Source organism: Equus quagga, chromosome 7, assembly GCF_021613505.1.
Source record: "Equus quagga isolate Etosha38 chromosome 7, UCLA_HA_Equagga_1.0, whole genome shotgun sequence".
Classification (NCBI taxonomy): domain Eukaryota; kingdom Metazoa; phylum Chordata; class Mammalia; order Perissodactyla; family Equidae; genus Equus; species Equus quagga.
The window spans coordinates 122,148,008-122,175,441 of NC_060273.1; the positions used below are offsets into that span (position 1 = coordinate 122,148,008).

General features: G+C 36.9%; 1 protein-coding gene across 1 annotated transcript; it reads right to left on the reverse strand.

Annotated features, from left to right (window-relative positions):
* Positions 1-1,063: 1,063 nt before the first annotated feature.
* Positions 1,064-27,434, reverse strand: LOC124242649 (diacylglycerol O-acyltransferase 2-like). Its single transcript, XM_046667816.1, is given in 4 exon segments — positions 1,064-1,374; positions 1,377-1,791; positions 1,863-2,037; positions 27,364-27,434. Coding segments are annotated over 4 exon segments (972 nt in total).

Consider the following 27,434-nt stretch of genomic DNA (forward strand, 5'->3'; position numbering starts at 1 on the left):
TGAAAACCGTTCACAGAGAAGGGAGGGAGCCAGCTGTAGAAGACCTGGGACAAGAGCATTCAAGGCAAGGGAGTCAGAAATTTCAAAGTGCCCAAGGGAGATTTTGGCATTTTTTGAAGAACATCTAATACTCATTAAATTCTTTCTCTTTGAAAGGCATAGCGTATCTATCTCCTACACTGAACCTAACTACTTTGTCGAGAGTGTGGTGATTAAAGATCTGATTCAGGAGATATTTTGAGAGTTAGGCCAGCAGTCAGATGGGTTGTATCCAGGATGTGAGGGAAAGAGAGGAGCTAAGGATCGCTTGTGGGTTTTCAGTTCTAGCAACTGGGCCAGTGGCAGCATCATTTACTAAATGTTGAAAGTAAGTAAGGAGCCTTCTGTTAAGTTTAAGATACTTTTTTTTTTTTTTGCTCTCGTTTTCGTTTATTCATTAGGAATATACAAAAGTCTGACATGTACAATGATCTCATCAAGGAAAAACAGAACTCGGGGGGCGCTGGGCTTCCTCCCTGGCCCCCACCCTCTCATAAAGGCACAAATATGTGAGACATGGCTTCAGAGGCCTCCTGTCCTGGCACCAGTCTGCTGCTCAGACGACCAGGGCCCTCTGTGGGCAGGAAGAGGAGCCCTTCCTCACACCCGCACTTGGGGGTGAGGGTTAAACAAAATGAGGCCACTGGGAAGTATGCAATTCAGGCCGAAGTCGGGCCAGGGCTGGGTCCACGGCGCCAGCCGCCTGACAAAAATCAGTCACTACAACCAGAACGCGGTGGCTGGATAATCCCAGAGATGGTACATCTAAGACAGCTCTGCTCGCCAGCACAGGATCACTGCCACTCCCAATCTTGCTCTGGAGGCCAGTCCAGGCTCAGATTTGAAAGACTGGTGGGGGGTGGGGGGGCAGACAGGAGAGCAAGCTGGAGCATCTTTTAAATAATCCACAGACACCCATGACGCTTTGAAATTTACAGAACAAAAAAAAAGCACTGGAGAACTTGGTAGAAAACAATTTGCAGCTGGTTCCTCCCAGGACCTGGTCCCTGAGGGCTGGCTCAGTTCACTCCAGGACCTCAGTCCCCGGGAGGCCAGACTTGGTCTTGTGCCTGTAGAAGGGGTTCACCAGGGCCTCCATGTACATGGTGTGGTACAGGTCGATGTCCTGCTGGGTTGGGTGCTCCAGCTTGGGGATGGTGATGGGCTCACCCACGACGGAGGTGATGGGCTTCAGGTAGGGCAGGAGCCCCCAGGTGTCAGAGGAGAAGAGGCCTCGGCCATGGAAAATGCACGGGGCGAAGCCGATGTACTTCTGGAACTTCTTCTGGACCCAGCGGCCCCAGGAACCCTCCTCAAAGATCACCTGCTTGTACACTCGTTCTCCCCGAAGGAGTAGAAAGGAACCAGGTCGGCTCCATGGCGCAGGGCCAGTTTCACTAAGCCCTTGCGGTGGCGCAGGGTGACCGCGTTCTTGCCGGGGGTGGAGCTCAGGGACTCGGCCGCGCCCCCGACAACGATGATGATGTCATTGCCACGCCCATTCTTTGAAAGCAAGTCTACTGTGTCCTGGTTCACAGGACAGATGCCTCCAGACACCAGGTACTCCCTCAGCACTGGCCTCCGGAAGTTGCCGGCCAGCTTGGCCAGGTGGGGCCTTATGCCAGGGAACTTCTTGCTCACTTCCATGGCCTCTGTGCTGAAGTAGCAGAAGGCACTGAGGCCCATGATGCCGTGGGGCTGGTACCCAAAGATGTAGTTCCTGGTGGTGAGCAGGTTGTGCGTCTTCACCAGCTCGCAGGACCCCGGAGTAGGCGGCTGTGAGGGTCTTCAGGCACTCACGGCCCTGCGGGAAGCCGCCTTACCCCGCGCCCCTGGCCCATGCCCCGGTCCCGGGGCCAGGGCTTCCCGCCCAGCACTGAGGCCCCGGGACGGCGCCGACGCGGCGCGGCTGCTGCGCGGGGAGCTGCGAGCGCGCGGCCGGGGCGACCCCAACGGCAACAGAAAGCGGAGCCTCGGCGGCGACCAGCTAAGATACTTCTTTAATCCAAATGGAGATGTGGAATATGCAACAAAGCATATGAGTCTCAGGTTTACTGATGATTTTTGGAGCCTCTTAAATCTCTAATCTTTTTTTTTAAAGATTGGCACCTGAGCTAACAATTGTTGCCAATCTTTTTGTTTCTTTTTCTTCTCCCCAAAGCCCTCCAGTATATAGTTGTATATTGTAGTTGTGAGTGCCTCTGGTTGTGCTATGTAGGACACCGCACCAGCATGGCCTGACGCGCGGTGTCTTGTCCACGCCTGGGATCTCAACTGGGGAAAGCCTGGGCTGCGGAAGTGTAGTGTGTGAACGCAACCACCGGGCCCGGGACTGGCCTCTCTAATCTCTTAAGAATAAATAAATTTAATACAGTAGGTTTCATTGTGGCAATCTGATTTTCAGTAAGATTTTTTGGATGATCCCTTCTGCCAAATTAGCAACAAGAAGAAAAAGAGTCAGAGGAGTGAATTATTAAAGACAATAGCTTTAAAGAGTTGTGCCTGAAGAAGCATGGCTGGAAATATACTCCAAGCTTCTAGCAAACATTTTTTAGAAATGATTTACTCTACTGATGTGGATCCAGTCCTGCATTTGTGTTGTACTTGCCTTAATAAGGAAGTGGCAGAATGCCCCTTTAGCGTTCAAACTGCCTCACATTCTCTAATTTCTTGATTTTTGTAATTCAATAGCTACTTCTCAAGAGGAAATAGAATGGGCAATGTATCAGTTAAGGTTCAGCTGAAGGCAATAAAACCCACTCTATTTAGTTTAAGCAAAAAGAGATTTAATACCGGGAATTGAATGCTTACACAATTGTGGCAAGAGCTGGAGATGCAGGATCTAGGCTGGACTTGTAGGAAGTAGTCCCAGAAAAGCATTGCAATAAAACAGGTGTCTAGTTCTTCCTACCGTGCAGGGGTGCTTGTACATTTTTTGCGTATATTCGCTACTTTAATACTCACAAGGCACTTTTATCTAGTGACTTACCCAACATCACACAACTACTGAGTGGCAGACCTGGCAGTTGAATGCAGGCCAATGTAGATCCTAAATCCATGCCTGTAACCATCTGCTCTGTTGCCTCTCTAGGTACTGACCTAGCGTAAGTAAGCGGTCCTCTCTGCCGAGATCAAGAACTGAAGCAAGTAGGAAGTAGCTGCCAAAAGTGCTGAGTCTAGGACCACACGGTTTCAACCCCATCCACGCCGGACCTGGGGACATTTGATACTGTGGCCAGTAGAAACACAGAAACAGCAGAGGTGGACCTGACTATACTTCGCTTCAGTTATTGTAGGCGGGAGTCTGCTTGGTGAAAGCTTGATAACTTGTAGAACCCAACTGAAGTGTGACGTAGCCTTCTGCTTTCCAACCTCTTCATTTCCACAAAGCTACTAGAGACACGAGTGAATTTACCTGCAGTGCATGCCCGCAGCCGGACATAATATTGTGTGGACGAGGTGAGCCTAACACTGAGACCAACAGATAGCACTGTTCAGAAGCAAAGAGTAAACTACATTTACAAATGGTTCTAGATGTTCTTTGATGCCAGAACAAGTGATGACATGTGGGCAGGTCACATCTTCAAATTATAATGACACAATATGCACAAACTTGTCATCCTCTGAGTATTTCAATAACCATGCTCTATGCGCCTACTTCTACCCCTTGGCTCCTGCCTCCAAGATTAGGACAAAGAGGATTAGGCAGTGTTATATGATGGAAGCGTCCTGATTAAAGGATAGAACTGTAGCAAAACATAGGTTTTTGCTTCTCCTTTTCATGGTTGTATTCTATACAAAATAAACCAATATGCTTTCCTTCTCCTGGAATAATTCTGGCTTTTTCTGGTTTACAATAAAGGAACTTAGAAATGTACGTGGAAAAGAATTCTTATAAGTCAGGATCTACTTCGGCTTTTATATCAGAATTTGCAAGAGATATCAAGAAACTATAATTACGGAAAATCAGGTAAAGTTGATACCAACTGTCTTAAGGTTGTGAGTATAGTCCTTCGGTGATTTTAATCTGAAAGGAGGTGAAACTTGAAAGTGTAGACCTGGCTCTTGCACTCACCTGCTGTGCAATTTTAAGTCTGTTACTTCTTTTTTTCCCCCTAGCTTAAGTTCCCTCAGTTGTGGAAGGAGAACAGCACCACTCACCCTAGAAGATTATAGGAAATCATAGTAGGTGCTGAATAAACACTTTTAGAAAGTAGGAAATAGAGAGTTCTAGTGGGATCCTTGCTCCAACACTGTGAGCTCTGTGATCTTGAGCAAGTCATTAAAACTCTCAAAACCTTTGTTTTCTCATTTGTTCAATGGGGAAGTTAAAAGTAGAAATTTCACAGGGATCTTGTAAGATTAAATGAAACCATGTAAGAGATAGGCTAGATCTTGAGACTTCCATGTATGAGGTACTTGTTAAACATTAATTATTCATAGACTCCTGTAAAGATATGAAGATTCTTGTCACTTCGTTGGAATTCCAATGTTTATAATCATGAGTGATCTAATAAAATACCTGTTGGAATACCCCAGCCTCATGACCTGCGTCCTCACTGAGCGCTGGGCTCCTGATCCACTGCTCTGTGTAACTTATTTTTTTCCTGGTAGGCTTGAACTAGATCTAATTCCAATTTACTAGTTTGGCTCTCTTAAGGTACATTTAGCAATAACTATTAGTAATACAAAATTGAGACATTGGCATTTGTAGAATCATTTATATTGAAGAGGCTTAGCTATAAAGATAGGAAGAAAATTTAATTCTTTAGGCAGAAGAGAGAAGGGAAATACAAGAATGAAGAAATGTTGCTTTACAAAAAACATTTCCTTGGTGTTTGGTTTCCAAAAGCAGAAGCCATAAAGGACGATCTTCTTTGAAATAACATTGCTAATCAGACCAGAAAAGTCTCAGAAGCTTGACTTCAGCCTGCTTGATGCGGTGTGTATTTGGAATGCTGGATAGAATTTTCATGGTTTAACCATCTCCTTGTAGCAAAGATGTGCCCTCAAGAACACTAGAAAATCCTCCAGGCTTAATAATTCCTAATTCAGAACTAGGACTAAATAATTTTTATATTTCCACTGATAAGAAGAAAGTCAACCAGTACAAGTATTGATAAGTTTGTTAGGCTTCAAATATCCCTTGAATTTTTAGCATTATTCAGACTCTGGAACTGTTAACCTAAAACACACACACACACTCTGACATTTGATAAGTGAACTTAATATTCACAGAGCCAAACTTTGACTCATTGCTGCAGAAAAGGTATTAGTATTACACGGATGTTGGCTTTCTGCTATTTATATTCATTTAAAAATACAAATAAATAAAAGCATGGCAGATGTGTTAGGACTGAAATAGATAATGGTGTGCATCAAACTATAGGGAATATTATCAATACAGTTATTAATCTCATTTAGTATTTGTACAGCAGATTCTGTCATTGGTTGGAAGGTTCTTAATCAATCCGTTAATACTGTCTTCATGATTTTATTTTCATGAAGGTGCTTGGAAACTGCAAAAGCCTGGACTCAGAAATCTGAATAATTTCAGAGTACTGGGGCAGCTAATTCAATTCCAGAAGTCCTTAAGTTGTTCATTAATGCAGTAGCCAGAAACTAGAATTTTTAATGTATTACTTTTTATGGAAAATAAATTTCCCTCTTTGTGGAACCATAGCATGGATAATACTGCTGAATTGTTTTAAAGGACAAAAAGGAGATTCTGGATAAGTTATAGTGAGCAAAATTCTCTCTCTTTCTCTCTTTTTTTTTCATGTAAGGGAGAAAGGATGATAACAGACTCAAAATGAGTAGATTGACACGTTCAAACTCCTGGAAAAAAAATCAGTAATATTATTTCCATTCCCTTGTTCTAGATCAGAAATGAACCTGCCATTTGCTCTGGGAAATGGATGAGAAAGGACTTCTTGGTTGGGTAATCCTGGTTATTTGTTGGATTTTGCACATTTCTCATGTTAAGGTCTAAGAGGGATTTATAGTTCATGTAAGACAAACTTCCTGACTGCGCAAGGATACTAGACGAACCATTTACCATCTACGAACGTTTCTAATTTAAGGTTAGATCTGTGGAGTGAAGCCGATTAGCACAAGGTGGGCCTTTCCATCATAAAGGAGAAGATAAATTATTATGAGCTTTTTTTGTTTGAAATATAACCTATGATTTTATAATCTTAATCCATTTTTAAGATTGCAATTAATTAGTCACTAAACTATCTTCTTTTGCTGAAGACAATGGTATAATTTCCGGGCAACTGTTTATCATTTTAAGGCTGTGAATTGATTTGTTATAAATGAGTATAGCCTCTACCTTCCCTAACAATCCTTGAACCCCGTAACACAAAGAATTAAACTAGAATGTGTTTGTTAGATTGTAGACAAGTTATATGAAAGTGGTCTAGACCCCTGCCTTCTTTTGTCTTTCTGGAAATTATTTGCCACAAAGCAGCACAAATGATCTTGTAACAACATAACCACTACCAAATTATTTCTCAGTTAAAACCCCTCGAAAGTGTCTGATTGCGTTTAGAATAAAATTCAATTTCTTTACCTGATAGTAAAGGGAGGTAATACTTTTATGGTCTATCTCAGCTTAGCTTTTCAGTTCTGTCAGCAGTGTCCCATTTCTTCAATATTGTCTAGCAACACCACCTTCCTGCTATTCTTGGAACAAGTGCATCTCTTTCTCTGCCCCAGTATCTTTGCACATTCCATCCCATGTACTTTTTCCCACTCTTCACATGCTTAGGTCCTTGTTATCCTTCAGGTATCAGTTCAAATATCACCTCCTTTAATGAGATCCACCTGTCTTAGCTTCTTTTTTTGCTTATCTTCTGGCATTATGACAATTTATAAGTATTTTATTTAATTGTCTGATGATTTTTTTATTGTCTGCTTCTACACTTCCATAAAGTAGAACTGCCAAGAATTCAGGAAGGAAATTGCCAATCTTGGTCATTGAGAACAGTGCCTAGTGTGTGATAGTCACCAAATAAAACCAGGTTTGTCCTCCTTAGTCCTATACATATGCTAATTTCCAACATCTTAAGTAATTCTTTCTGCATTCATTTCAAATGCTTTCATTTGGTCCTAACTTCTGACTTCACTTCCTTTAATCTCTCCTTTAAAAAATGCGTTTGGGGTTTAATCAGATTTCGCAGTAAGTAATGAAGCTGCCAAGCAGCCTCACTAACTTTTAGAAGGCTAAAATAGATTTCGAATCTAAAAGTGCTTTCTCTCATGCTCTTGCCTGCAAATTTTCTGGCCTCTTGTCTTCCTCCTCCATTTTGGAGACTTTGGTAGTGCCATCATTGACTGGCTATTGTAAATGAAACGATAAAGTATCTGAGTGGTTTCAGGCCTGGGTTTATAACAAGCTTCCCAGGGATGGGTTAGTAGACCGCGTTTAACTGCAGAGGGCAGCGCTGTCCAACGTGCCGCACAGCAGTCTCAACTCACTGCCAACGCTGTTTATTTCACATGTGATGTCCTTTGATGGATGCTCTAAAATTCTTTCATTACTGTTTTAGCAATGTGTTATGCAATTACACTTTAGAAATGACACTTCTCATAAGAAATATCAGAGTTTTAGCCACGGATGCATCAGAGTGTTTCTTAAATTAACTGAATGGCCCTTTGGAAATGATTTTTTGAAAAATTGTAGACGCTTTCATTTGGTCCTAACTTCTGACTTCACTTCCTTTAATCTCTCCTTTAAAAAATGCGTTTGGGGTTTAATCAGATTTCGCAGTAAGTAATGAAGCTGCCAAGCAGCCTCACTAACTTTTAGAAGGCTAAAATAGATTTCGAATCTAAAAGTGCTTTCTCTCATGCTCTTACCTGCAAATTTTCTGGCCTTTGTCTTCCTCCTCCCAGCCACAGTGTACACTCTGCCAGGTTAATCTCCAAGGTGTATCTCTGATCCTGCCACTCCATCTGAACAAGCTTAAAGGTGCTTGATTGCTTAGTTAGCGTTACTTAGTCTTCAAGACCCTCCAAATGTGGCCCCACGTCACATCACCTGTCCGATCTTACTTACTCTAAACGCTTCCCCAGCTTTGTGAAAAGGCTCCAGCCCCACCCAGCACTGCTCTTCCCCATGTCTCTGCTAGTGCTCTTAGCAGCCAGCCAAGTGTGCATTAGGGAGGGATCCTCTGAAAATCTGGCAGAGAACTGAAAGGCCTGGATTTCTGCCAGTTCCTTGGCCTCAGATTTACTTTATGAATATTGGGAAAACCTGCTTTTACTTTCATGACCTCTACTGTTAAATAAATTTGCTGATAAGAGAGAGGCTTCCTTCTCAGAGTGGCGATCAGAGAAAGGGTCGAGATGCTAACCGTCGGGGAGGGAAGGGACCAGCTGTTAGGGAAGTAGTTTGTCTCTGGTGCCCTTTTCAGTACTTGACCCTCATTATTTTAGCCATTCTTTTCTTTTCTATTCCTCCACTCCCCTCCCCTTTAAAAGCGAATAATGTGTCATGAACCTGTGCCTGTCACATCTCTTCATGGGAGATGTTCAGAAGAAACTATGTTATCTTTTCAGGTTGTATTTATATTACAGCTTCAATGAAATTGGGAAAAACAAATATGTTATTTACCAATGAAAGAGATTTTCACATGTTGAGGTATATGGGGTAACTATTTGGGTTCAAAACTGATCAGTTTGAACTAACAAGCCTGATTTATGGTCTATCAAACATATGTTGTACATCTGCCTTAACCATTAAAGTAGGGAATGCTCTGTTTTAAGAAAGCATACTTCTCCTCCTACACGCTATTGGCAACGCCAGTATTAGTAGTCCCCTTCCCTACATCAGGGTCACCTTGACCTGCTAATTTGCAACTGAATACCCCCTTGAAACTTTGAGGATTATGCATCCTGAGTGTGTTTAATGTATTTCTTTGTTCTAAAAGGTTATAAGACTGTACTGAAAACTGTGCTTCTCGAGAAGGCTTTCTTCCTTTCTGGAAAAGGCCTTCCTGGGTTATAATCCTCACTCTGGCTCAAGTAAAACTCACCTCTCTCTCCTATCTATAGAACGGTCATTGGTTATTTGGCGTTGATACCAATAACGGAACATAAAGCATTAATGGCAAATTTAAAAGTTTTTCTTTGTCTCATCCCTTTTCTCTTCTTCTTCCTTCCTTTAGACAGGAAATATTTTTTCGTTATTGATGAATCATGCCATCAAGCAGCCACACATATGAAAGGAAGTACACTATAGTACAGAAGAACTTTAAATACACTATTTTTTATATTATTTCTCTGTCTGTCTATTAGAAAGGCAATGCCTTTGCATGACTAAAATATTGTTAAAGTGTATACCGTGAAACCTCCCTCCTACCTATGAATGCCATCCATCCACTTTCCTCTGCACTACAAATAGGTAACCATGGCCACTGCTTTATTCTATAGCATCCAAAGGATTCTATGCACAAATTAAAAATATATATAAGCATATTTTTAATTTTTTGTCATTTTTATACACAAGGTACTATACCTGCATTTTTCATTTAAGAGTATATTTTGGATATCTTTTCTTAGTAGTATGAAAAGCTTCTTATTATTCTTCATAGCTGAGTAGTATTCCATGATGTGTACGTAACACATTTTATTTAACAAGTTCCTATTTATGGGCTTTTAGGTGGTTTCCAGTCTTTTTCTAGAAACAGTAACAAGCAATGCTTCAATGAAAAACAATTTGGAAAAATTATTTAGTGTTTGCAGCTTTATCTTTTGGCTAAATTTTCACTCAAATGCTAGATAGTTGTGTTAGTTCTCTATCACTGTTGTAACAAATTACCACAAACTTAGCAGTTTAAAAAAACACCAATTATATCTCCAAATTCTCTTTGCTATGTAACACAACATATTTATAGATTCTGGTGGTTAGGGTGTGGACTTCCTTGGGGAGTCATTCTGCCGACCACACTACCTTAGCCCTTAACGTGTGGATAGATTTCTAGATTTGTCTTTCAATGTTTCTTATGTTTTTTTTTCTTTTATGTAGTCAAGTTTACTATTTTTTACTTTTGGGTGGGTGGATTTTTGCTAGAGTCAACTCTTCATTTCAAAGAAATGGAATTATTCTCCTATGTTTTATTTCAGAATATTAATTGTTTCATTTTCATATTTAAATTTTTAACCCACATGGAAGTTGCTTTACTCTAAGATGTGATAAAGATCCATCTTTCTTGGCCAACAGGCATATGAAAAGATGTTCAACATCATTAACTATCAGGGAAACACAAATCAAAACTACAATGAGATATCATCTCACTCCTGTCAGAATGGCTATGATTACCAAGACAGGAAACAATAAGTGTTGGAGAGGAGGTGGAGAAAAAGGAGCTCTTGTACACTGCTGGTGGGAGAGCAAACTGGTGCAGCCACTATGGAAAGCAGTATGGAGCATCCTCAGAAAATTAAGAATAGATCTACCATATGATCCAGCTATTCCGCTGCTAGGTATTTATCCAAAGAACTTGAATACACAAATGCGCAAAGATACATGTACCTCTATGTTCATGGCAGCATTATTCACAATAGCCAAGACTTGGAAGCAACATAGGTGCCCATCAAGGGACGAATGGATAAAGAAGATGTGGTATATATACACAATGGAATACTACTCAGCCATAACAAATGATGAAATCTGGCCATTTGTAACAACATGGATGGACCTTGAGAGTATTATGCTAAGTGAAATAAGTCAGAGGGAGGAAGTCAAATACCATATGATCTCACTCATAAGTAGAAGAGAAAAAGAACGTCAAACACATAGCAGCAGAGATTGGATTGGTGGTTACCAGAGGGGAAGAGGGGTAGCAGGAGGGCAAAAGGGGTGATTAGGCACATATATGTGAGGATGGATTGTAATTAGTCATTGCGTGGTGAACATGATGTAATCCATACAGAATTCAAAATATATTACAACGTACACCTGAAAGTTATATAATGTTATAAACCAATGTTCCTGCAATAAATTTTTTTTAAAAAAAGATCCATCTTTCTTTATCTGAATGGCTAGTTGATTGTCCCTATGTAGGGTTTCCTAATTTAGAGACTCTCATGGCATCCCTGAGTGTTTAATGAACCCCTAAAATTTCAACAAACTTTTGCACGTATATTCATTATTTCTCAAAGGGACAAGAGACTCACAAAATAATTTTCTTATTGTGTAAGGAACACCAGGACCAGATTTAGGGGCCTGCATTCCTGACTTTTGATAATGTGGGTTGGATCTCTGAGTCTGAGAATTCTCATGTCTAAAATGAGAGAGGTGTGATTATATGATTTCTAAAATTCTTTCTAGTTTCAGAAACGTGAACTTCACCAAACTAATTGATTTTAGTGTAAATTTTTTAGAGCTTTAGAATTTCCTTAAATCAAATGAATCTAATGGAGAAACGGTATAAAAGATCATGCATGTTGGAAAAGATTAAAGGGCTCTCCAGTTACAAATCAAGTTTTTTATGGTCTTACATTACAATAATTAAAACATTCAGCTTCAGCCAAAATTTCTACAACTAGCAAAATGCATTCTTACAATTTTTATTGAACTGACAAAACACGCTAAAAAAAAATCCAACCAAAAACCTGCCATGGATGTATTTTTTAAATTTGTGATTGTGAGGCATTTTCAATATGTTGACCCTACGGTGTTATAAAGTTATCATAGGCAGCACTTTCAATTGTTTAAACTGTATCTTGCTACTTCCAGAGGAAAAGAAGTGCACTGACAGTAGCTGGCAGCTTGACAAGAGCAGGTCACTAAACAGTTGAACTCATTTCAGATTATCCTCATGGTGGCAAAAGAGATTAAATTCAAGTCATTTGGATAAAATCGAGATGTGTTTTACATCCTAAGGATTCTAGCTGTTTAAGCTGAAGCTTGTGGGAGGTGGTTTTATAGAATCTGTTTATTTTTTGTGGATTTCATATAGTGCTGAATTAAAAGATCATTTAGAAAAGAATAAAACTTAGTGAAGTTGTGATTTTTCAATACAGTAGTCTACTTAGTGCATTATTACTACTGATGGTGCATTCAAAATGTGCCAGGTCATATTGCTCATAAACCACATAAACATTTACTTAAGCCATGAATAAAAAAGTGTCTATGTTACAAACTAAGAGAAACCGTAATATAATTAAAAATGTATACATACTTTTTGTAGCAACTATTTCTTTTTATTTTCTATAATTTTACATTAATATAATGTGTCACTGTCGTGAACAAATTGGTTGTGGGTGCTCATAAGTTCATGGAAGCCTACGATGGAAAAGAAAAATTGCAATTGAAAAAGTTTATTTTCATCATTTATTTGATTATGACTACAATTGAAGACAAAGCTGAATAGCATAATTAAGACATAAAGAATGTACTCTGGAAGGTTTTGATTCTGGATAAGACAGTAAGTGTACTCTCTTGGGCCTCTCCCACTGACAAAAACATTCAGTCCTTAGCAATAGCATTATTCAATCTGAACAAAAGAGGGAGAAACTATAGAAAAAATTAATGAAAGCTCAGGGACATGTGGGACAATTAAAGTCCAACATTCATGTCATTAAAGGGAGACAGGAGAGGAGAATGTGTGCAGTACTGCATAAATATTTGAAGAAATCATTGCTGAAAACATTCCAAGTTTGGAGAAGGACATAAACCTACACATTCATGAAGTTTAACAAACTCCAAACAGAATGAACCCAAAGAAATTCATGCCTGGGCACATCGTAATCACAATGCTTAAAACTAAAGAAAAAGCAACCTTGAAAACAGCAAGAGAAAACCAGAGCATTACCTGAGGGAAACAACAGCTTGAATGACTGAGGGTTTCTTACCAGAAACCGTGGAGACAGGCGGAAGTGCCACCCTATTTCTAAAGTGCTGAAAGAAAACAATTGCCAACTCAGAATTCAATAGCCAGTGAAAATGTCAGGAATGAAGGTGACATAAAGACATTCTCAGATAAAGGAAAACTAAGAGAATGTATTGTTAGCTGATCTGCTTTAAAAGATTTGCAAAAGGAATTCTTAAGACAGAAAGGAAATGTCAGTAGGAAACTTGGATCATTAGGAAAAAAAGCAACAGAAATTGTAACTATCTCAATAAATATAATAAACTATTCTCCTTTGCTTTAGGCTATATTTGGTGATTGAAAGCAAAAATTATATCTGATTTTCAATGTAAGTAGACGTAATAAATAAGACAGCTATAATATAAGAAGGGGACATATAAAATCTAGAATATATGTTAATGTATAATATAATATATATATATGAGGGGGCATATAGAGTGGTAAGATTTCTATATTGTACTTGAAGTAGTAAAATATTGATTCCAAGTAGACTGTGAGATAAAGAAGTCAGGGACGGGGCAACAGAAGTCCATAAAACAGCAGGAGCAAACTGAAAAATAAATAATAATATAATAAACCTAAATGTAAACATATCAACAATTACATTAAATGGCACCAATTAAAAGACAGAGAATCAGACAGGATAAAAAATGACTCAATCATATACTGTCTACAAGAAACTAACTTCAAATATAATGATGTAGATAGGTTAAAAGTAAAAGTATCGAAAAAGATATACTATGCAATCATTAATCAAAAGAAAATTAATGTGGACATATTACTATCAGCAAAGTAGACAGAGAACAAAGAAAATTAAGGGATGATAATAGACATTACATAACAACAACAAAAAGACCAATTCATCACGAATAAAAAATAATCCTACCTTGTAATTAACACTAAATATTCAAAATACATGAAGTAAGATTGAGATAACCAAAAAGAAAAATAGATAATTGTACAGTTACGATTGGAGACTTCAATACTGCTCTGTCAGGAGTGGGTATGACTAGTGTTCAGGGTATCAGAAAAGATGTAGGGCTGAGCATCATCATCAGTCAACTGGATCTATTTGACATTTATACAACACTCTACCCCCAAACAGCAGAATACGTATCTTTTTCAAGTGGACATAGAATATTCACCAAGATGGAAGATATCCTTGGTTATAAAATAAACCTTCACAGATTTAAAAGAGTTGAAATTATTTAAAATATGTTCTCTGATTTATAATGGAATTAAATTACAAATCAGTAAAAAAAAATGCACAAGAAAAATACCCAAAACTTGACTAACAATGCACTTCTTAATAATTTGTAGGTTAAAGGAGACGTCACAGAGATATTGGAATATATTTTACACTGAACAAAAATGAGAATATAAGATGCCAGAATTTGAGGGATGTAGCTAAAGCAGTGCTTCGAGAGAAATTTATAGCATTAAGTATAGCATAATTAATATAAATGCTTTTATTAGAAAGGTCTCAATAATCTAAGCTTCTGTCTTAAGAAACTAGGAAAAAGAAGAGCAAAATAAGATTAATGCAAACAGAAGAAAAATAATAATTAAAACTAAGAGCAGAAATCACTGATGTTGAAAACAGAAAAAAATACATAATCAATGACACCAGATGCTATTTCTTTGAAAAGATTAATAAAATCAAAAAACCTCTAACAAGACTGGCAAAGTAAAAGACAACAGTAAAGACACAAATTATCAATGCTGGAAACAGAAGAGGAGATACGACTACAGATCCTCCAGATGTCTAAAGGATTTACGTGCAAAGAGTCATTTATGTATTAGATAAATAAATCTTGTACACAAATTCATTAACTTCGATTAAATGAGTTAATTTCTGGACAATCACAAATTACCAGAACTCACCCAAGATGAAATGGATAACATGAATAATCATGTAACTATTAAATAAATTGAAGCTATATTTTAAAATCTTTCCCCAAAGAAATCTTCAGGCCCAGCTGGTTTTACTGTTGAATTCTACCAAACACTTATAGAAGAAATACCACCTGTTCTACAGCTAATGGAAGAGAGAACGCTTCCCAACTAATTTTATGTATCAAGCATAACTCTATCAAAACTAGACAAAGAAAATAAGAAACAAAACAATTCCTCATGAACACAGATGCAAAAATCCTCCACAAAATATTACCAAACTGAATCTAGCAATATAGATAAAGAATGATACACAAAACTAAACGAGTTTTTTCCCCTAGAAAAGCAAGGCTGGTTAAGTATTCAATAATCGATTAATATAGTCTACTAATTAACAATCTAAAGAAGAAAAATCATGTAATATCAATTCATGCAGGAAAGCTTTTGACAAAATTCAACATTCATTCATGACAAAAACTTTCTGTAATCTAGAAGGAGAAGAAGATTTTATTCTCCAATAAAATGTGTCTACAAATATTCATAGGTGATTTCATATGTAATGGTGAAAACGGAATCCTTTTGGCCTAAGACTAAGGTAAGAATGTACACTCTTTGTACTGCTATTCAACATATTACTGGAAATTCTAGCCAATGCATTAAAGCAATAAAAAGAACTAAAGTTCATATAGATGGGAAAGAAACTAAATTATCCTTATTTGCAGATGCCATGATTATCTACATAGAAAATACCAGGGAATCTACCAAAACAAACAAAACAAAATGTCCTAGAACTAATACATAAGTTTAGCAAGATCACAGAATACAAGGTCAACACACAAAAATGAATTTTATTTCACTATTCTAGGAATGGAAAATTTGAAGCCAAATTTTTAAAAATGCCATTTACAATAGCTCCAAAAATGAAATACTTACATATAACTTTACCAAAGCATATATAGGATTTGTATGCTGAAAACCCTGAAGGGAGATAAAAGTAACCAGAGTGCTTAAATAAATGGATACACATATTGTCTGCATGGATTGAAAAATTTATTATAGTAAAGAGGTCAATTTTGCCCACATTGACCTACAGATTTAACACAATTCTATCCCCAGCAGGATGTTTTTGTAGAGATGGAGAAGGCGATTTTAAGCTTTACGTGGAAAGGTAAAAGGACTAAAATAGCTAAAACAATTCTGAAAAAGAAGAAAAAAAGTAGAGGAATCGTACAATAAAGATAACACTGTAATGTTATGTTAAGAAACATAAATCACGGGAAAGAGTAATAGAGAGGCCAGACATACCCCACACAGATGGCTAATTGATTTTTGGCAAAAGCACAAAAGCAAATCAATGGAGAAAGCAAAGTCTTTTAAACAAATGGTGTCAGAACAAATGGACGTCCATGTGGAGAGAAAAAAAAGTCCTCAATTTAAATCTCACACCATATACAAAAATTAACTCAAAATTGATTATAGACAATGTAAACCACAACACTAACTGTAGTGTAAAACTACAGCACAGTAAAACTCAGAAAAAAAAATTGGAGAAAAATCTTGGGACCTTGCATTTAGCAAAGAATTCTTTGATATGACACCAAAAGCACAGTCTGTTATATATATATATCTTAAAAATGTTAACAAAGCAAAACTTTTGTTCTGTGAAAGACATAGTTACGAGAATGAAATATGAGACTCAGACTAGAGTAAAATATTTGCGATCAGATATCTGACAAAGCATTTCCATCAATAATATATAAAGAATTCTCAAAATTGAAGAATAAAAATACAACAATATAATCTAAACATGGGTAAAAATTTGAACAGATCCATTATGAGAAAGGTATGAGCTTGGCCTATAATAATATCAAATGTACTGAACATCATATCATCATTAAGGAATTGCAAATTAAAACCGCAGTGTGATGCCACTATACGTGTATTTGAATGGCTAAAAGAAAAATTCCGGACAATATCAAAAGCTAGTGAGGTTGCAGAACAACTGGAACTCTCATAAGTTGCTGGTGAAAATATGAAATAGTATAGCTGCTCTGGAAAATAGTTTTGTAGTTTTTTGTAAAGTTAAACTTAATGTATTTCCCAGCAATCTTACTCTTGAGTACTTACTATATAGAAGTGAAAATATATATTTTCTAAAAATCTTGTACATGAATGTTTATAGTAGCTCTACTCCTAACCACCAAAAAGTGGAAGCAACTTAAATGTCTTGCAACAAACGAATGCTTAAACAAACTGTGTGAAATACTACTCAGCAATTAAAAGGAATGAACTATTGATATATGCACTAACTTGGGTGAATTTCAAAAGCATAATAAGTGAACAAAAAGTCAGTCTCAAATAGATATATACTGTATAATTACATTTACATAAAATTCTTGGAAAAATATTCACAATAGCTAAGAGACGGAAACAACTCAAATGTCCATTGACAGATGGATGGATAAAGAAGATATGGTGTATATATACAATGGGATATTATTCAGCCTTAAAAAAGAAGGAAATCCTGCCATTTGTGACAACATGGATGAACCTAGAGGACAAAGACAAACACTGCACGATTCCACTTACATGAGGAATCTAAAAGAGTCAAACTCATAGAAGCAGATAACACAATGACGATTGCCAGGGCCTGGGGGATGGGGAAATGGGAGTTGTTCAACAGGTATAAAGTTTCAGGTGTGCTAGATGAGTAAGTTCTAGAGATCTGCTGTACACTATAGTGTCTATAGTTAACAGTACAATACTTTGCACTTGGAAATTTGTTAAAAGGGTAGATTTCTTGTTAAGTGTTCTTATCATAAACAAACAAACCAAAAAACAAAGGGACTGAGGAAAGTTTGGGAGGTGTTGGATATGCCTATGTAGGAGAGGAAGACTTTTCCTCTACCTAATGTGGGTTCGTCTGGCTGGAGAATGAATTAAATTCACATGAGGCAGAACAGCAAGAGAAAATTAAACAAAGCTTTATGAGGACCATGGCTCAGGGCCTTTCTTCCCAAAGGAAGAAAGGGCACTGAAGAAGTGGGGTGCACAGAGTGGTTATATACCCCCAAACAGGTTATTTCACATATGATTGAAATGTCCCTCCCACAATAGTCACAAGATTGCCCTGTGGGCACAGCTCTTGATGGACACAGCAGGTAGTGAGACTGCTATCTTGGAGGGCATAGCAGGAGGCAAGTCTATTGTCTTGAGCTGGGTGGTCAGAGGTGAGCGCAGCAATCAGTTCCTAGCCTAAGGAAAGATGCTTAATCCTTAAAGAAATGGCAACCTTGGGAGGGGGAGGGAAGCCAGTTACAGGAGTTTACCAGACAAGCACAATAAACAAATGCAGATTTAAGTCCTTGACTTACCCGTTGATTAAGAGTTTCTAGAGACAAGGTCATCTCCCCTTCTTCCTGGTAGAGAGGGAGATATCTTTACAGATGGAAAGTTTCTTTACAATGTAAATGTCCCTTACAAAGGGTAAGTAAATTCTACTTTTCAGTTGCTTTCCTGTCTGCAAAGTAACCAGCCTCAAATAATCATCATGCCAAAGAGACATATCTTGGGGGGGCCAATTCCAGGCCCCTACACCTATTACCTTGATTGTGGTGATATAATCACATGTGTTTGCATATGTCCAAACTCATCAAATTGTGCACATTAAATATGTGCAGTTTTTCATATATCAATGACACCTCAACAAAGCTGCTTTAAAATAAAGCACACCTATAATAAACTAGTATTTTAAACAACAAAAGAAAGATAAAACTATAGTAATAGACAACAGATCAATGGCTGCCAGGGGTAAAGATGGAAGGACGGAGTGGCTGCAGAGGGGTGGCTGAGAGTCTTAGAGGTTATATCTTGATTGCGGTGGTGGTTACACAAATCAATCTATGTGTTAAAATTCATAGACTTGTACACCAAAAAAAAGTCAACTTTACTGTATGGTAAATCAAAAACTGAAATTAATTTTAGGAAAAGAATGTACTTTGTTTTTTTCTTAGGGGAAATTGCAGGATCATAAATAATCCCAGAAGTATCTCTAAAATTAAAAGGTATTAAAATGAAAAGCTGATAACGTTTGTAGACAGTAGAGTGTGAAGTTTCTCCCTTGGTTTGCCTAAACCTGTCCAACTAAGCATGATCGCATTTTAAAGAGTCACATACTCCTGAAATTAGATTTGATTTGACTCTTTGAAGTGTGCGTATTTATACGACTCCCTAGTTTGTGAGATGGCAGAGGAAGGACAGAAACTACTTATAAAAATGAATTCTGAAGTTAATGTGTATATAGAGTAATATATACAAAAGAACTCCATGGCTCTCATAAGACTAAATCTACATAGTAAACGCTGTAGAAATTGTCAAGGGTTCATATGATGGACCTTGAAAAGTAGCAGATAAGCATCTGTACCATTGAGATAAATGTTTCTCTTCGGATTCTGAGAAGAGGAAAATGTTTTTCTTCAGTCCTGGTATGAAAAGGGAGTGAAGGGAAACATCCATTTCTTTCCTTCTCATTCACACAATCTCTTTCTGTTATCTATTTTGCTTTTTTTTTTTTTTTATCAAGTATTGCCTTTTCAGAGATGACTAGGAAATTTTGCTTTGCTGTCATCCAAACATCTTTTCTGAGACACCTGCATGGCAGAAAACACATCCTGTCCCCTCCAGGTTATGTATGCAGAGTCCTTGAAAAGCTGAAATAAAAACCTTTATATAGATGTGTTTTGTACAAATGTTCTTTGTCCTCCTTTGGGGTTTTTGTCTGTTGCCGTGTTTAGGTGAAAACAAACTTGCTTTCTTTAAGCAGTGATTATTTTTTAAGGGTAGGCATTTAGGACAGATGATAGTTCACGAGAGGCACATTCAAACCAGTTCTGCAGACAGACCTTCCTTGATGACCTCAGACTGCATACTCTGGACACATCACAGATTTTAACAGCTTTCCAGCTCTTACCTGGAGCGATACTATTTTGACTTTCAGATAATTGTGCATTATCAGCTCCATTCTACTTGCCTTTTCACATAATGGATTGTAACTATTTTTCTCTTTCATAGATTCCCCCTTCCCTCCACTCTCTTTTTTAGACAATCATTTTTCCCCCTTATTTTAAATATCCCATTTTTTTCCTTCACAGGCCATACAATAAGATTTCTGTTTAAATTCAGCCGCACTATGCCCTAGTTGCTGGGTCATGAGAAACCAATTTCTATTACTACTTAAAAACTAGGAATAATTTTTTAATCTAGTAGCTAAACTCAAAATGAGACATTTTACTTCTTTTGAAAATGGAGGTTACATTGAATCTGAATGCTTATTTATTCATTTATTTTAACAGTTTTGGCCTTTAAACTCTAGAGCAAAACTGAAATCTTTATTTGTAACTTTAGTAGGAATTTGGCAGGCTTTTCCTCCTCCAACAAGGAGAGAACTAAACTCTCCAGCAGGCATCTCTTAAAGACCACAAATTTGCTGGAAATTTATCAGACTCCTTAGAGAATATTGCCTCTGAGGAAAAGGTTTCCGTTATTTGAATGTGCTCTGTGAATCCTTTCATCAATTCCATCAATTCGTAGGCTGCTAAAGCTTTTCAGATGGCAGCTCTGAATAAAGTTTGTAAGACTTTAATTTAGTTTTGATTTTTTTCCCTAAAGTTAAATATTTGCCGTCCATTGATCAATGAATGACTGTGCAATTTCTTGGTATTACTCTGACACATCTGAGGCAGGCGGTAATTTCCTGTGAAACATAGTTGTCCTGAGGTAGAAATACATATACGAAGCTCAGTGTGAAAACAGGCTGAGAGGAGCTGCTGCGGGGCTTTTTCCTTTATATTTCCCCTTCCCCATGCTCCTTGCCACTCCCAAGAATCATTTCTCAGCCTTTTAAGGGACTTTTCCAGTTCCTGTTTTGCACTATTTTCATTTTATGAGTATAGATCAAAATCATGCTGGGGGTAGCAAAGACCAGAAGTGCTGTTGTGCTTGCATTATTTAAAACGTTACTGCCAGAATCTTGGAGTGGCGAAGTCATGAAGAGATGTGAACCCAGTGACAAATGGGAGTCCAGAAGCACATATGGAAAGAAGAGTGGTATGTGTGAATGAAAAATAGAAAAGAGAGAGAAGGAGGAAAAATAATATCTATTATTAGCAAGATGTTTAGAATTTGTCAATTAAAATCAATTTAACAAACACACAAATAAAAAAAGATTAGTCAATGAATGCCTAACACGCCACTTAATACTGAGAACTTAATCATCACAGTTCTGCCCTCAAGATCTGGGCCTGTGCAGCATTTAATTACATTTAGAATGGGAACTACATTAGATAGCTGTTTATCCATTTACCTAACAAAATCAATCACCTCGTATCAATCCAGTAGCAAAATTCTCTTAATAACAGAAACAGACACTAGAGTAATCCTTCAAGAAGTCTTATTATTATTGAAAGGGGTAAGAAAACATGAGCTAGTTTTTGATAATTTGTTTCTATTGGTTTATTTGTTTGCCCCACATATGATCTCCTATTAGCTATACTAGGGAACTTCTCAACATGTGTAATCTTGGTACGTTTTTTTCCAACATCAAAAGCTGAGGCGTCAGACACTCTTTTCCTTGCTCCTTGGCAGCGAGTATGTAGGCATGAGATTTAAGTCCCACCAATCAGATGTTCCAACTCAAGACTCGGAATGTTGAGCTAGTCGAGCAAATGCCAGGGCACGGTCAGAATTCACTTGTTGCTGTTGCCACCATGATAACAACCTGCAGCAGCAGTGTCCATAACAGACTGTTTCTGCTAAAGATGATGATGGTTTCATTTCCTGCTTCTTCGCCTGTCAGAATTGTCCTGATGCTGCCCTGCTATCCAAGCTTGGCCTTCCAAGTTCCATCCAATAAATTCCTTAAAATCCACCCAATAAATTCTTTTTTTTTTCCCTTTTCTTTTTGCCTGAGTTCCAGAGTCAGATTCTATTACTCGTGATCAGGAACCCTATCTTATCCAGTAGAATAAACGTTTTCTAGGAAGGGTGAGCCTAGCTATTAAAAATCTATTATATCTAGTTAATCTGTTCTTATGAAGGATGAAAGCTCTAACTAAGTATAGAAAGAGGGAACTGACAGGAGATTGCCCTTCTGCTGATGATTTCTGGTTGGCTCATATATCTTCTATTTATCATAAGTGATTTTTGTCTGCTTCAGTTTCTGTCAGTGTGTTTACTTTCTTTGGCTTAAAAATGGAGGAAGAAAAATAGTTTTTTCTAGGCTGCCTAGAGAAAGGTTTTGTGTCTGCAATTCATTTGTATCTGAGAAATTTTTAAAAGTTTAATTTGGGCTCACATACCTGTATTTTAAATTTGAGCTACTTACAGAACCTAAAAATATACTCATATTGTAGACAATTTTATGATATTCTTTTTATATGCAGTTAATATGCCGAGTAAAGTAAAAATTAAACACCATTTTGAGTGACTCACTTCCTTAAATCTCCCTTTAAAGGAACTTAGAGTTTCTATCGGAGATATAACACTTTTGTTCCAGGGATTTTGAAAACTGCAAAGTGTCTAAATTTCAAGCTAGGAGTGGATTTGTGTCCTCAGAAGTGGTCTTTCCTTTTCAAGATAGAAAATTGAATTTAGTGCTAAAGGGCTAAAGCACTTTCCTTTAGAAGATCAGGATATGCCACTGTACAAAGGATAGAGAGCTCCTTTTTAATCCTATTAATCCAAGTAAATTCACTTTATCTACTAGGTCAGTTAAATGTAACAATCCATTTTCAGATCAATGACAGAGTCATCTAAATTTGGGATAGTCAACTTAGGAAACATGACTTCAAATATAATATTTTTTGTGGTGTGTGGGGGTGTATGTGATTTGTATTCTCCCAGTATTTATGCTATGTATCTATACCTGACTTCATCCTTCCAAAAACACACATCCTTAACACATGCACCCAATCATTTTAGAGTTTCATACACATATTTTCTAGAGAGTTGTAAATGCCTTGTAAACCACACACCACTATCACCAAAAAAGAGGAAATTAAAAAACAATTCTAATAATTTTGTTTTATCAAATTAAAATAATATGTAGGGATTCTTTATTGGTTAATTTTCTTGTGTATAGGTGAATAGTAAGTTACACATTTATGCAAACATATACTGCCAAAAGAATGCCACAGTGCAGTATGTATTTTAGGCACCATAAAAGGTTTTAATCTCATTTTAATTCTTTCTCATTTAATTCATTCTAAGTCAGTAGAAATGACTTATGATTTTGAAAAGAAAAGCCTCTTCTTTATGCTATAAATTTCCTTAATATTCTTATTTTCTAAGTGTGGAAAAAATACTCCTCATGTATTAGTTATCAATTGCCACATAACAAATTATCCCGCAAATTTAGCAGCTTAAAACAACCAACAATGAACTATAGGAAGGGGAAATAAAGAAGATAATCCCATTTACAACAGCACGAAGAATAATAAAATAATTTTAATAAATTTAACCAAGAAGGTGAAAGACCTGTGCACTGAAAATTATAAGACATTGATGAAGGAAATTGAAGAAGACGCAAATAAATGGAAAGATATTCTGTGTTCACAGATTGGAAGAATTAATATTCTTAATATTAATAAATATAATATTAATTAATATTATTAATATTAACCCAAAGAAATCTCCAGATTCAATGCAATCCCTATCAAAATTCCAATAGCACTATTCACAGAAATTAAAAAAGCAATCCTAAAATTGTATGCAACTATAAGAGACCCTGATCAGTCATACTAATCTTGAGAAAGAAGAACAAAGCTGAAGGCATACTTCCTGATTTCAAAATATATTACAAGCTATAGTAATCAAAACAGTATGATATTGACACGAAAACAAACACGTAGACAAACTGAATAGAATAGAGAGCCTGGAAACAAACCCATGCATATATGGTCAATTAATTTATGACAAAGGAGCCAAGAACATACAATAGGGAAAAGATAGTCTCTTCAATAAATGGTGTTGAAAAAACTGGACAGCCACATGCAAAAGAATGAAACCTGCCCCTCATCTTATATCACACACAAAAATCAACTCAAAACGTATTAAAAACTTGTATGTAAGACCTGAAACTGTGAAATTGCTAGAAGAGAACTTAGAAGGTAGGCTCCTTGACATGGATCTTAACAATGACTTTCTTGAATTTGGCACCAAAAGCAAAGGCAACAAAAAGCAAAATAAACAACTAGAGCTATACCAAACTAAAAAGCTCCTGCACAGCAAAGGAAACCATCAACAAAATGAAAAGGCAACCCATGGAATGGGAGAAATTATTTGCAAACCACATATCCAGTAAGAGGTTAATATTCAGAATATACAAGGAACTCATACAATTCAATAGCAAAAAAACAAATAAAAGAACGGGCAAATGACCTGAATAGACATTTTTCCAAAGAAGACATACAAATGGCCAACAGGTACGTGAAAAGGTTTTCAACATCGCTAATCATCAGGGAAATGTAAATCAAAACCACCATGTGATATCACCCCACACTTGTTAGGATGTCTGCCATCAAAAAGACAAGCGATAACAAATGCTGGCAAACATGTGGAGAAAAAGGAACCCTTGTACACCGTTGGTGGGAATGGAAATTGGTACCGCCACTATGGAAAACATATAAAGGTTTCTCAAGAAATTAAAAATAGAACTACAATATAATCCAGCAATCCCATTTCTGGATATATATACCCAAAGGAAACAAAACTATTATTTCAAAGAGATATCTGTATTCTCATGTTCATTGCAGCATTGTTCACATTAGCCAAGATCTGGAAACAACCTAAGTGTCTGTTAACAGATGAATAGAAAAAGAAAATGTGGAGTATATATACAAGGGGATATTATTCAGTCTTTAAAAAGCAGGAAATCCTTCCACTTGAGATAACATGCATGAACCTAGGGGCATTTTGCTAAGTGAAACAAGCCAGACAGAGAAAGACAAATACGGCTTAGTATCACTTATATGTGTAATCTAAAAAATTAAACTCATAGTACCAGAAAGGAGAAAAGTGGTTGTCAAGAGATGGGGGTTGGGGGAAATAGGAAGAGGTTGGTAAAAGGGTACAAACTCTTAGTTATAAGATAAATAAGGCCTGAGGATCTAAGGTATAGCATGGTGACTATAGTTGATGACCCAGGGTTGTATAATTGAAATCCTAAGAGGGTAGAACTTCGATGTTCTCCCCCCGAAAACAAAGGTAAGTATGTGAGGTGATGGATGTATTAATTAACTCAATGGGAGAAATTCTTTCATAATTTATGCATATATGAAATCATCATGTTGTACACTTTAAATATCTCATAATTTTGTCAATTATATCACAATAAAAATAATTAAAAATAAAATCTCAAAAACAAAACAAACAAAAAAATAAAATATATTTATTATCTCACAGGCTCTCTGAGTCGGGAATTAGGATGATACTTAACTGGAATTTCTACTTCAAGTTCTCTCACAATCAAAAATTGAAATTATGTATCTTATTGAAGGAATGATTAACAATAAATGATGCTTACATTTCATGACATCATTTAATATCATTGCTCTGATTTTGTGGCAGTCTTCATTGGAAGCAGGGGAATGACTATGTTGATTTATTAGTTTAAATCTTATGCTTACAAAGCAATTTCATTTCAAACATTTAATCAAGATTTATTTTCTATTCTACTGACATCACAAATAAATTATAGTAGAGTGATACACAGGTAAAAGTGTATCAGAATAAAAGCACTATGATTTGTAGATTAGATTTAGAAAAGGAAAGAAGCTTGGGAATTAAATGTTAAGTGATGATCACTTTTCTGTCCTCACGTTCTGTGACCTCTCAGCGGCAGTTGCCACGATTGATTACTCAACGCAAAATCTTCTTGGTATCCCTTTAATCTTATGGGCTGCACCTTCTTAACCTGTTTCATGGGTTTTTCTTCATATGTCACATCTCTGAATTGTAGAGTGTCAGGGCTTTGTCCTGAGCCTCTTTCTATTTTAAATATTTTTGGAATGGAATTTATTTTATCTTATTTCAAACTTTTATTTTAGTACACTATATGTACAAGAAGTATACATGAATGAACATCTTAAAGAGTTTTCAGAATACATCTGTGTAACTAGTGCTCAGATCAAGAAATAAAATATTGCCAATGTCTTACACTTCATCCCCATACCCTTTTTCAGTCATAACACTCTCTCAAAGGTTTGTCTGTTTCTATACCTCATATAATGGAATGTCACAGTATATTCTCTCTTGGAGCAGATTGTTTTAGTCAACGCTATGTTCTTAAGATCCATCCGTTTGTTATTATTGTTGCACAGTGTTCCATTGTGTGAAAATACTACAATTTATTTACCTACACACCTCTTAATAGATAGTTACGTACTTTTCCATTTTTATTTATTACTAATATTGTTGCTACGCATGGTCGAGTACGTGTCTTTTAGTAGACATATGTATCTTTTCTGATATGGGTCAAGAGCATGAATTATGGCATAAGCCCACTTCTGTTCTACCACTTACTAGCTTTGTGACTTAATGCAAGCTACTCGTAGCAAGTACTTGTATCAAGCACTCTCTGGGTGTCAATTTCTTAATTCATAAATGAGAATCAAATAGTATTCAATTCATAGGTTTGTTACAAAGACTAAATGAGTTAAATCTTAAAGTGACTAAATGACTAAGCGGCTAAATTTTTAGAGCCAAGTCTTTAAAGTCAAAAACAGTGATTGACTGTCAGTAGATACTTAATACACGTCAACTGTTTTTCTTCTTTTTTTGGTGAATAGTATCAACTTCCACTAAGGTGCCCAGCCCCCAACCTACTGTAGCATTCTTGATGTCTTCCTTTTTCTCATGAGCTCAACCTCCAATCCATCATCGAGCTCCATGGCTCTGTCTATAAACATGTCCGGAATCTACCTTTCCAGGTCTTCCATTGCCACTCTTACAACTTTAGTCCACACCACTGTCATCTCTCACTTGGTACCTTCCAAACTATTCTCCTTTTTTGTATTTTTGGCTTTTTATTAATCCACTCTTAACAGTAATCAGAATAATTATATATACATATATATGTATATATACATATATATGTATAAAAGTATATATATATAAAAGTATACTTTTATATATAATGTTATATCATTCTCTGCATTCAAAATAAAGCAAAACAAAACCAAACAAATGAACAAAAATTCACAATGGTTTCCCTTCCTAGCTTATCACAGCCTCTGAGTCTTCATGATCTGGCCTCTTTCTCTCTGACTTCATCTCCTATCACTGTCCTCCTTTATCACACGTCAGCCACATTGCCCCTTCTGTTCCTCAAGTGAACCAAGTTTCTTCTACCTAGGGTCTTTAGATTAGTCACCCCCCATATTAACAATGCTATGTCCACAGATTTTTGTAAGGCTATATTGTTTTTGCCATTTAGATTTCAGCTCAAATGTTCTTCTGTCACACTGGTTTCTGAGCGGAACTTTTCCTGACTTACCTCTCAGCCTGTGTCCACCAAACATCATTCTCTACAACATCCTCCTCTTGTATTTTATTCATTGCACTCAT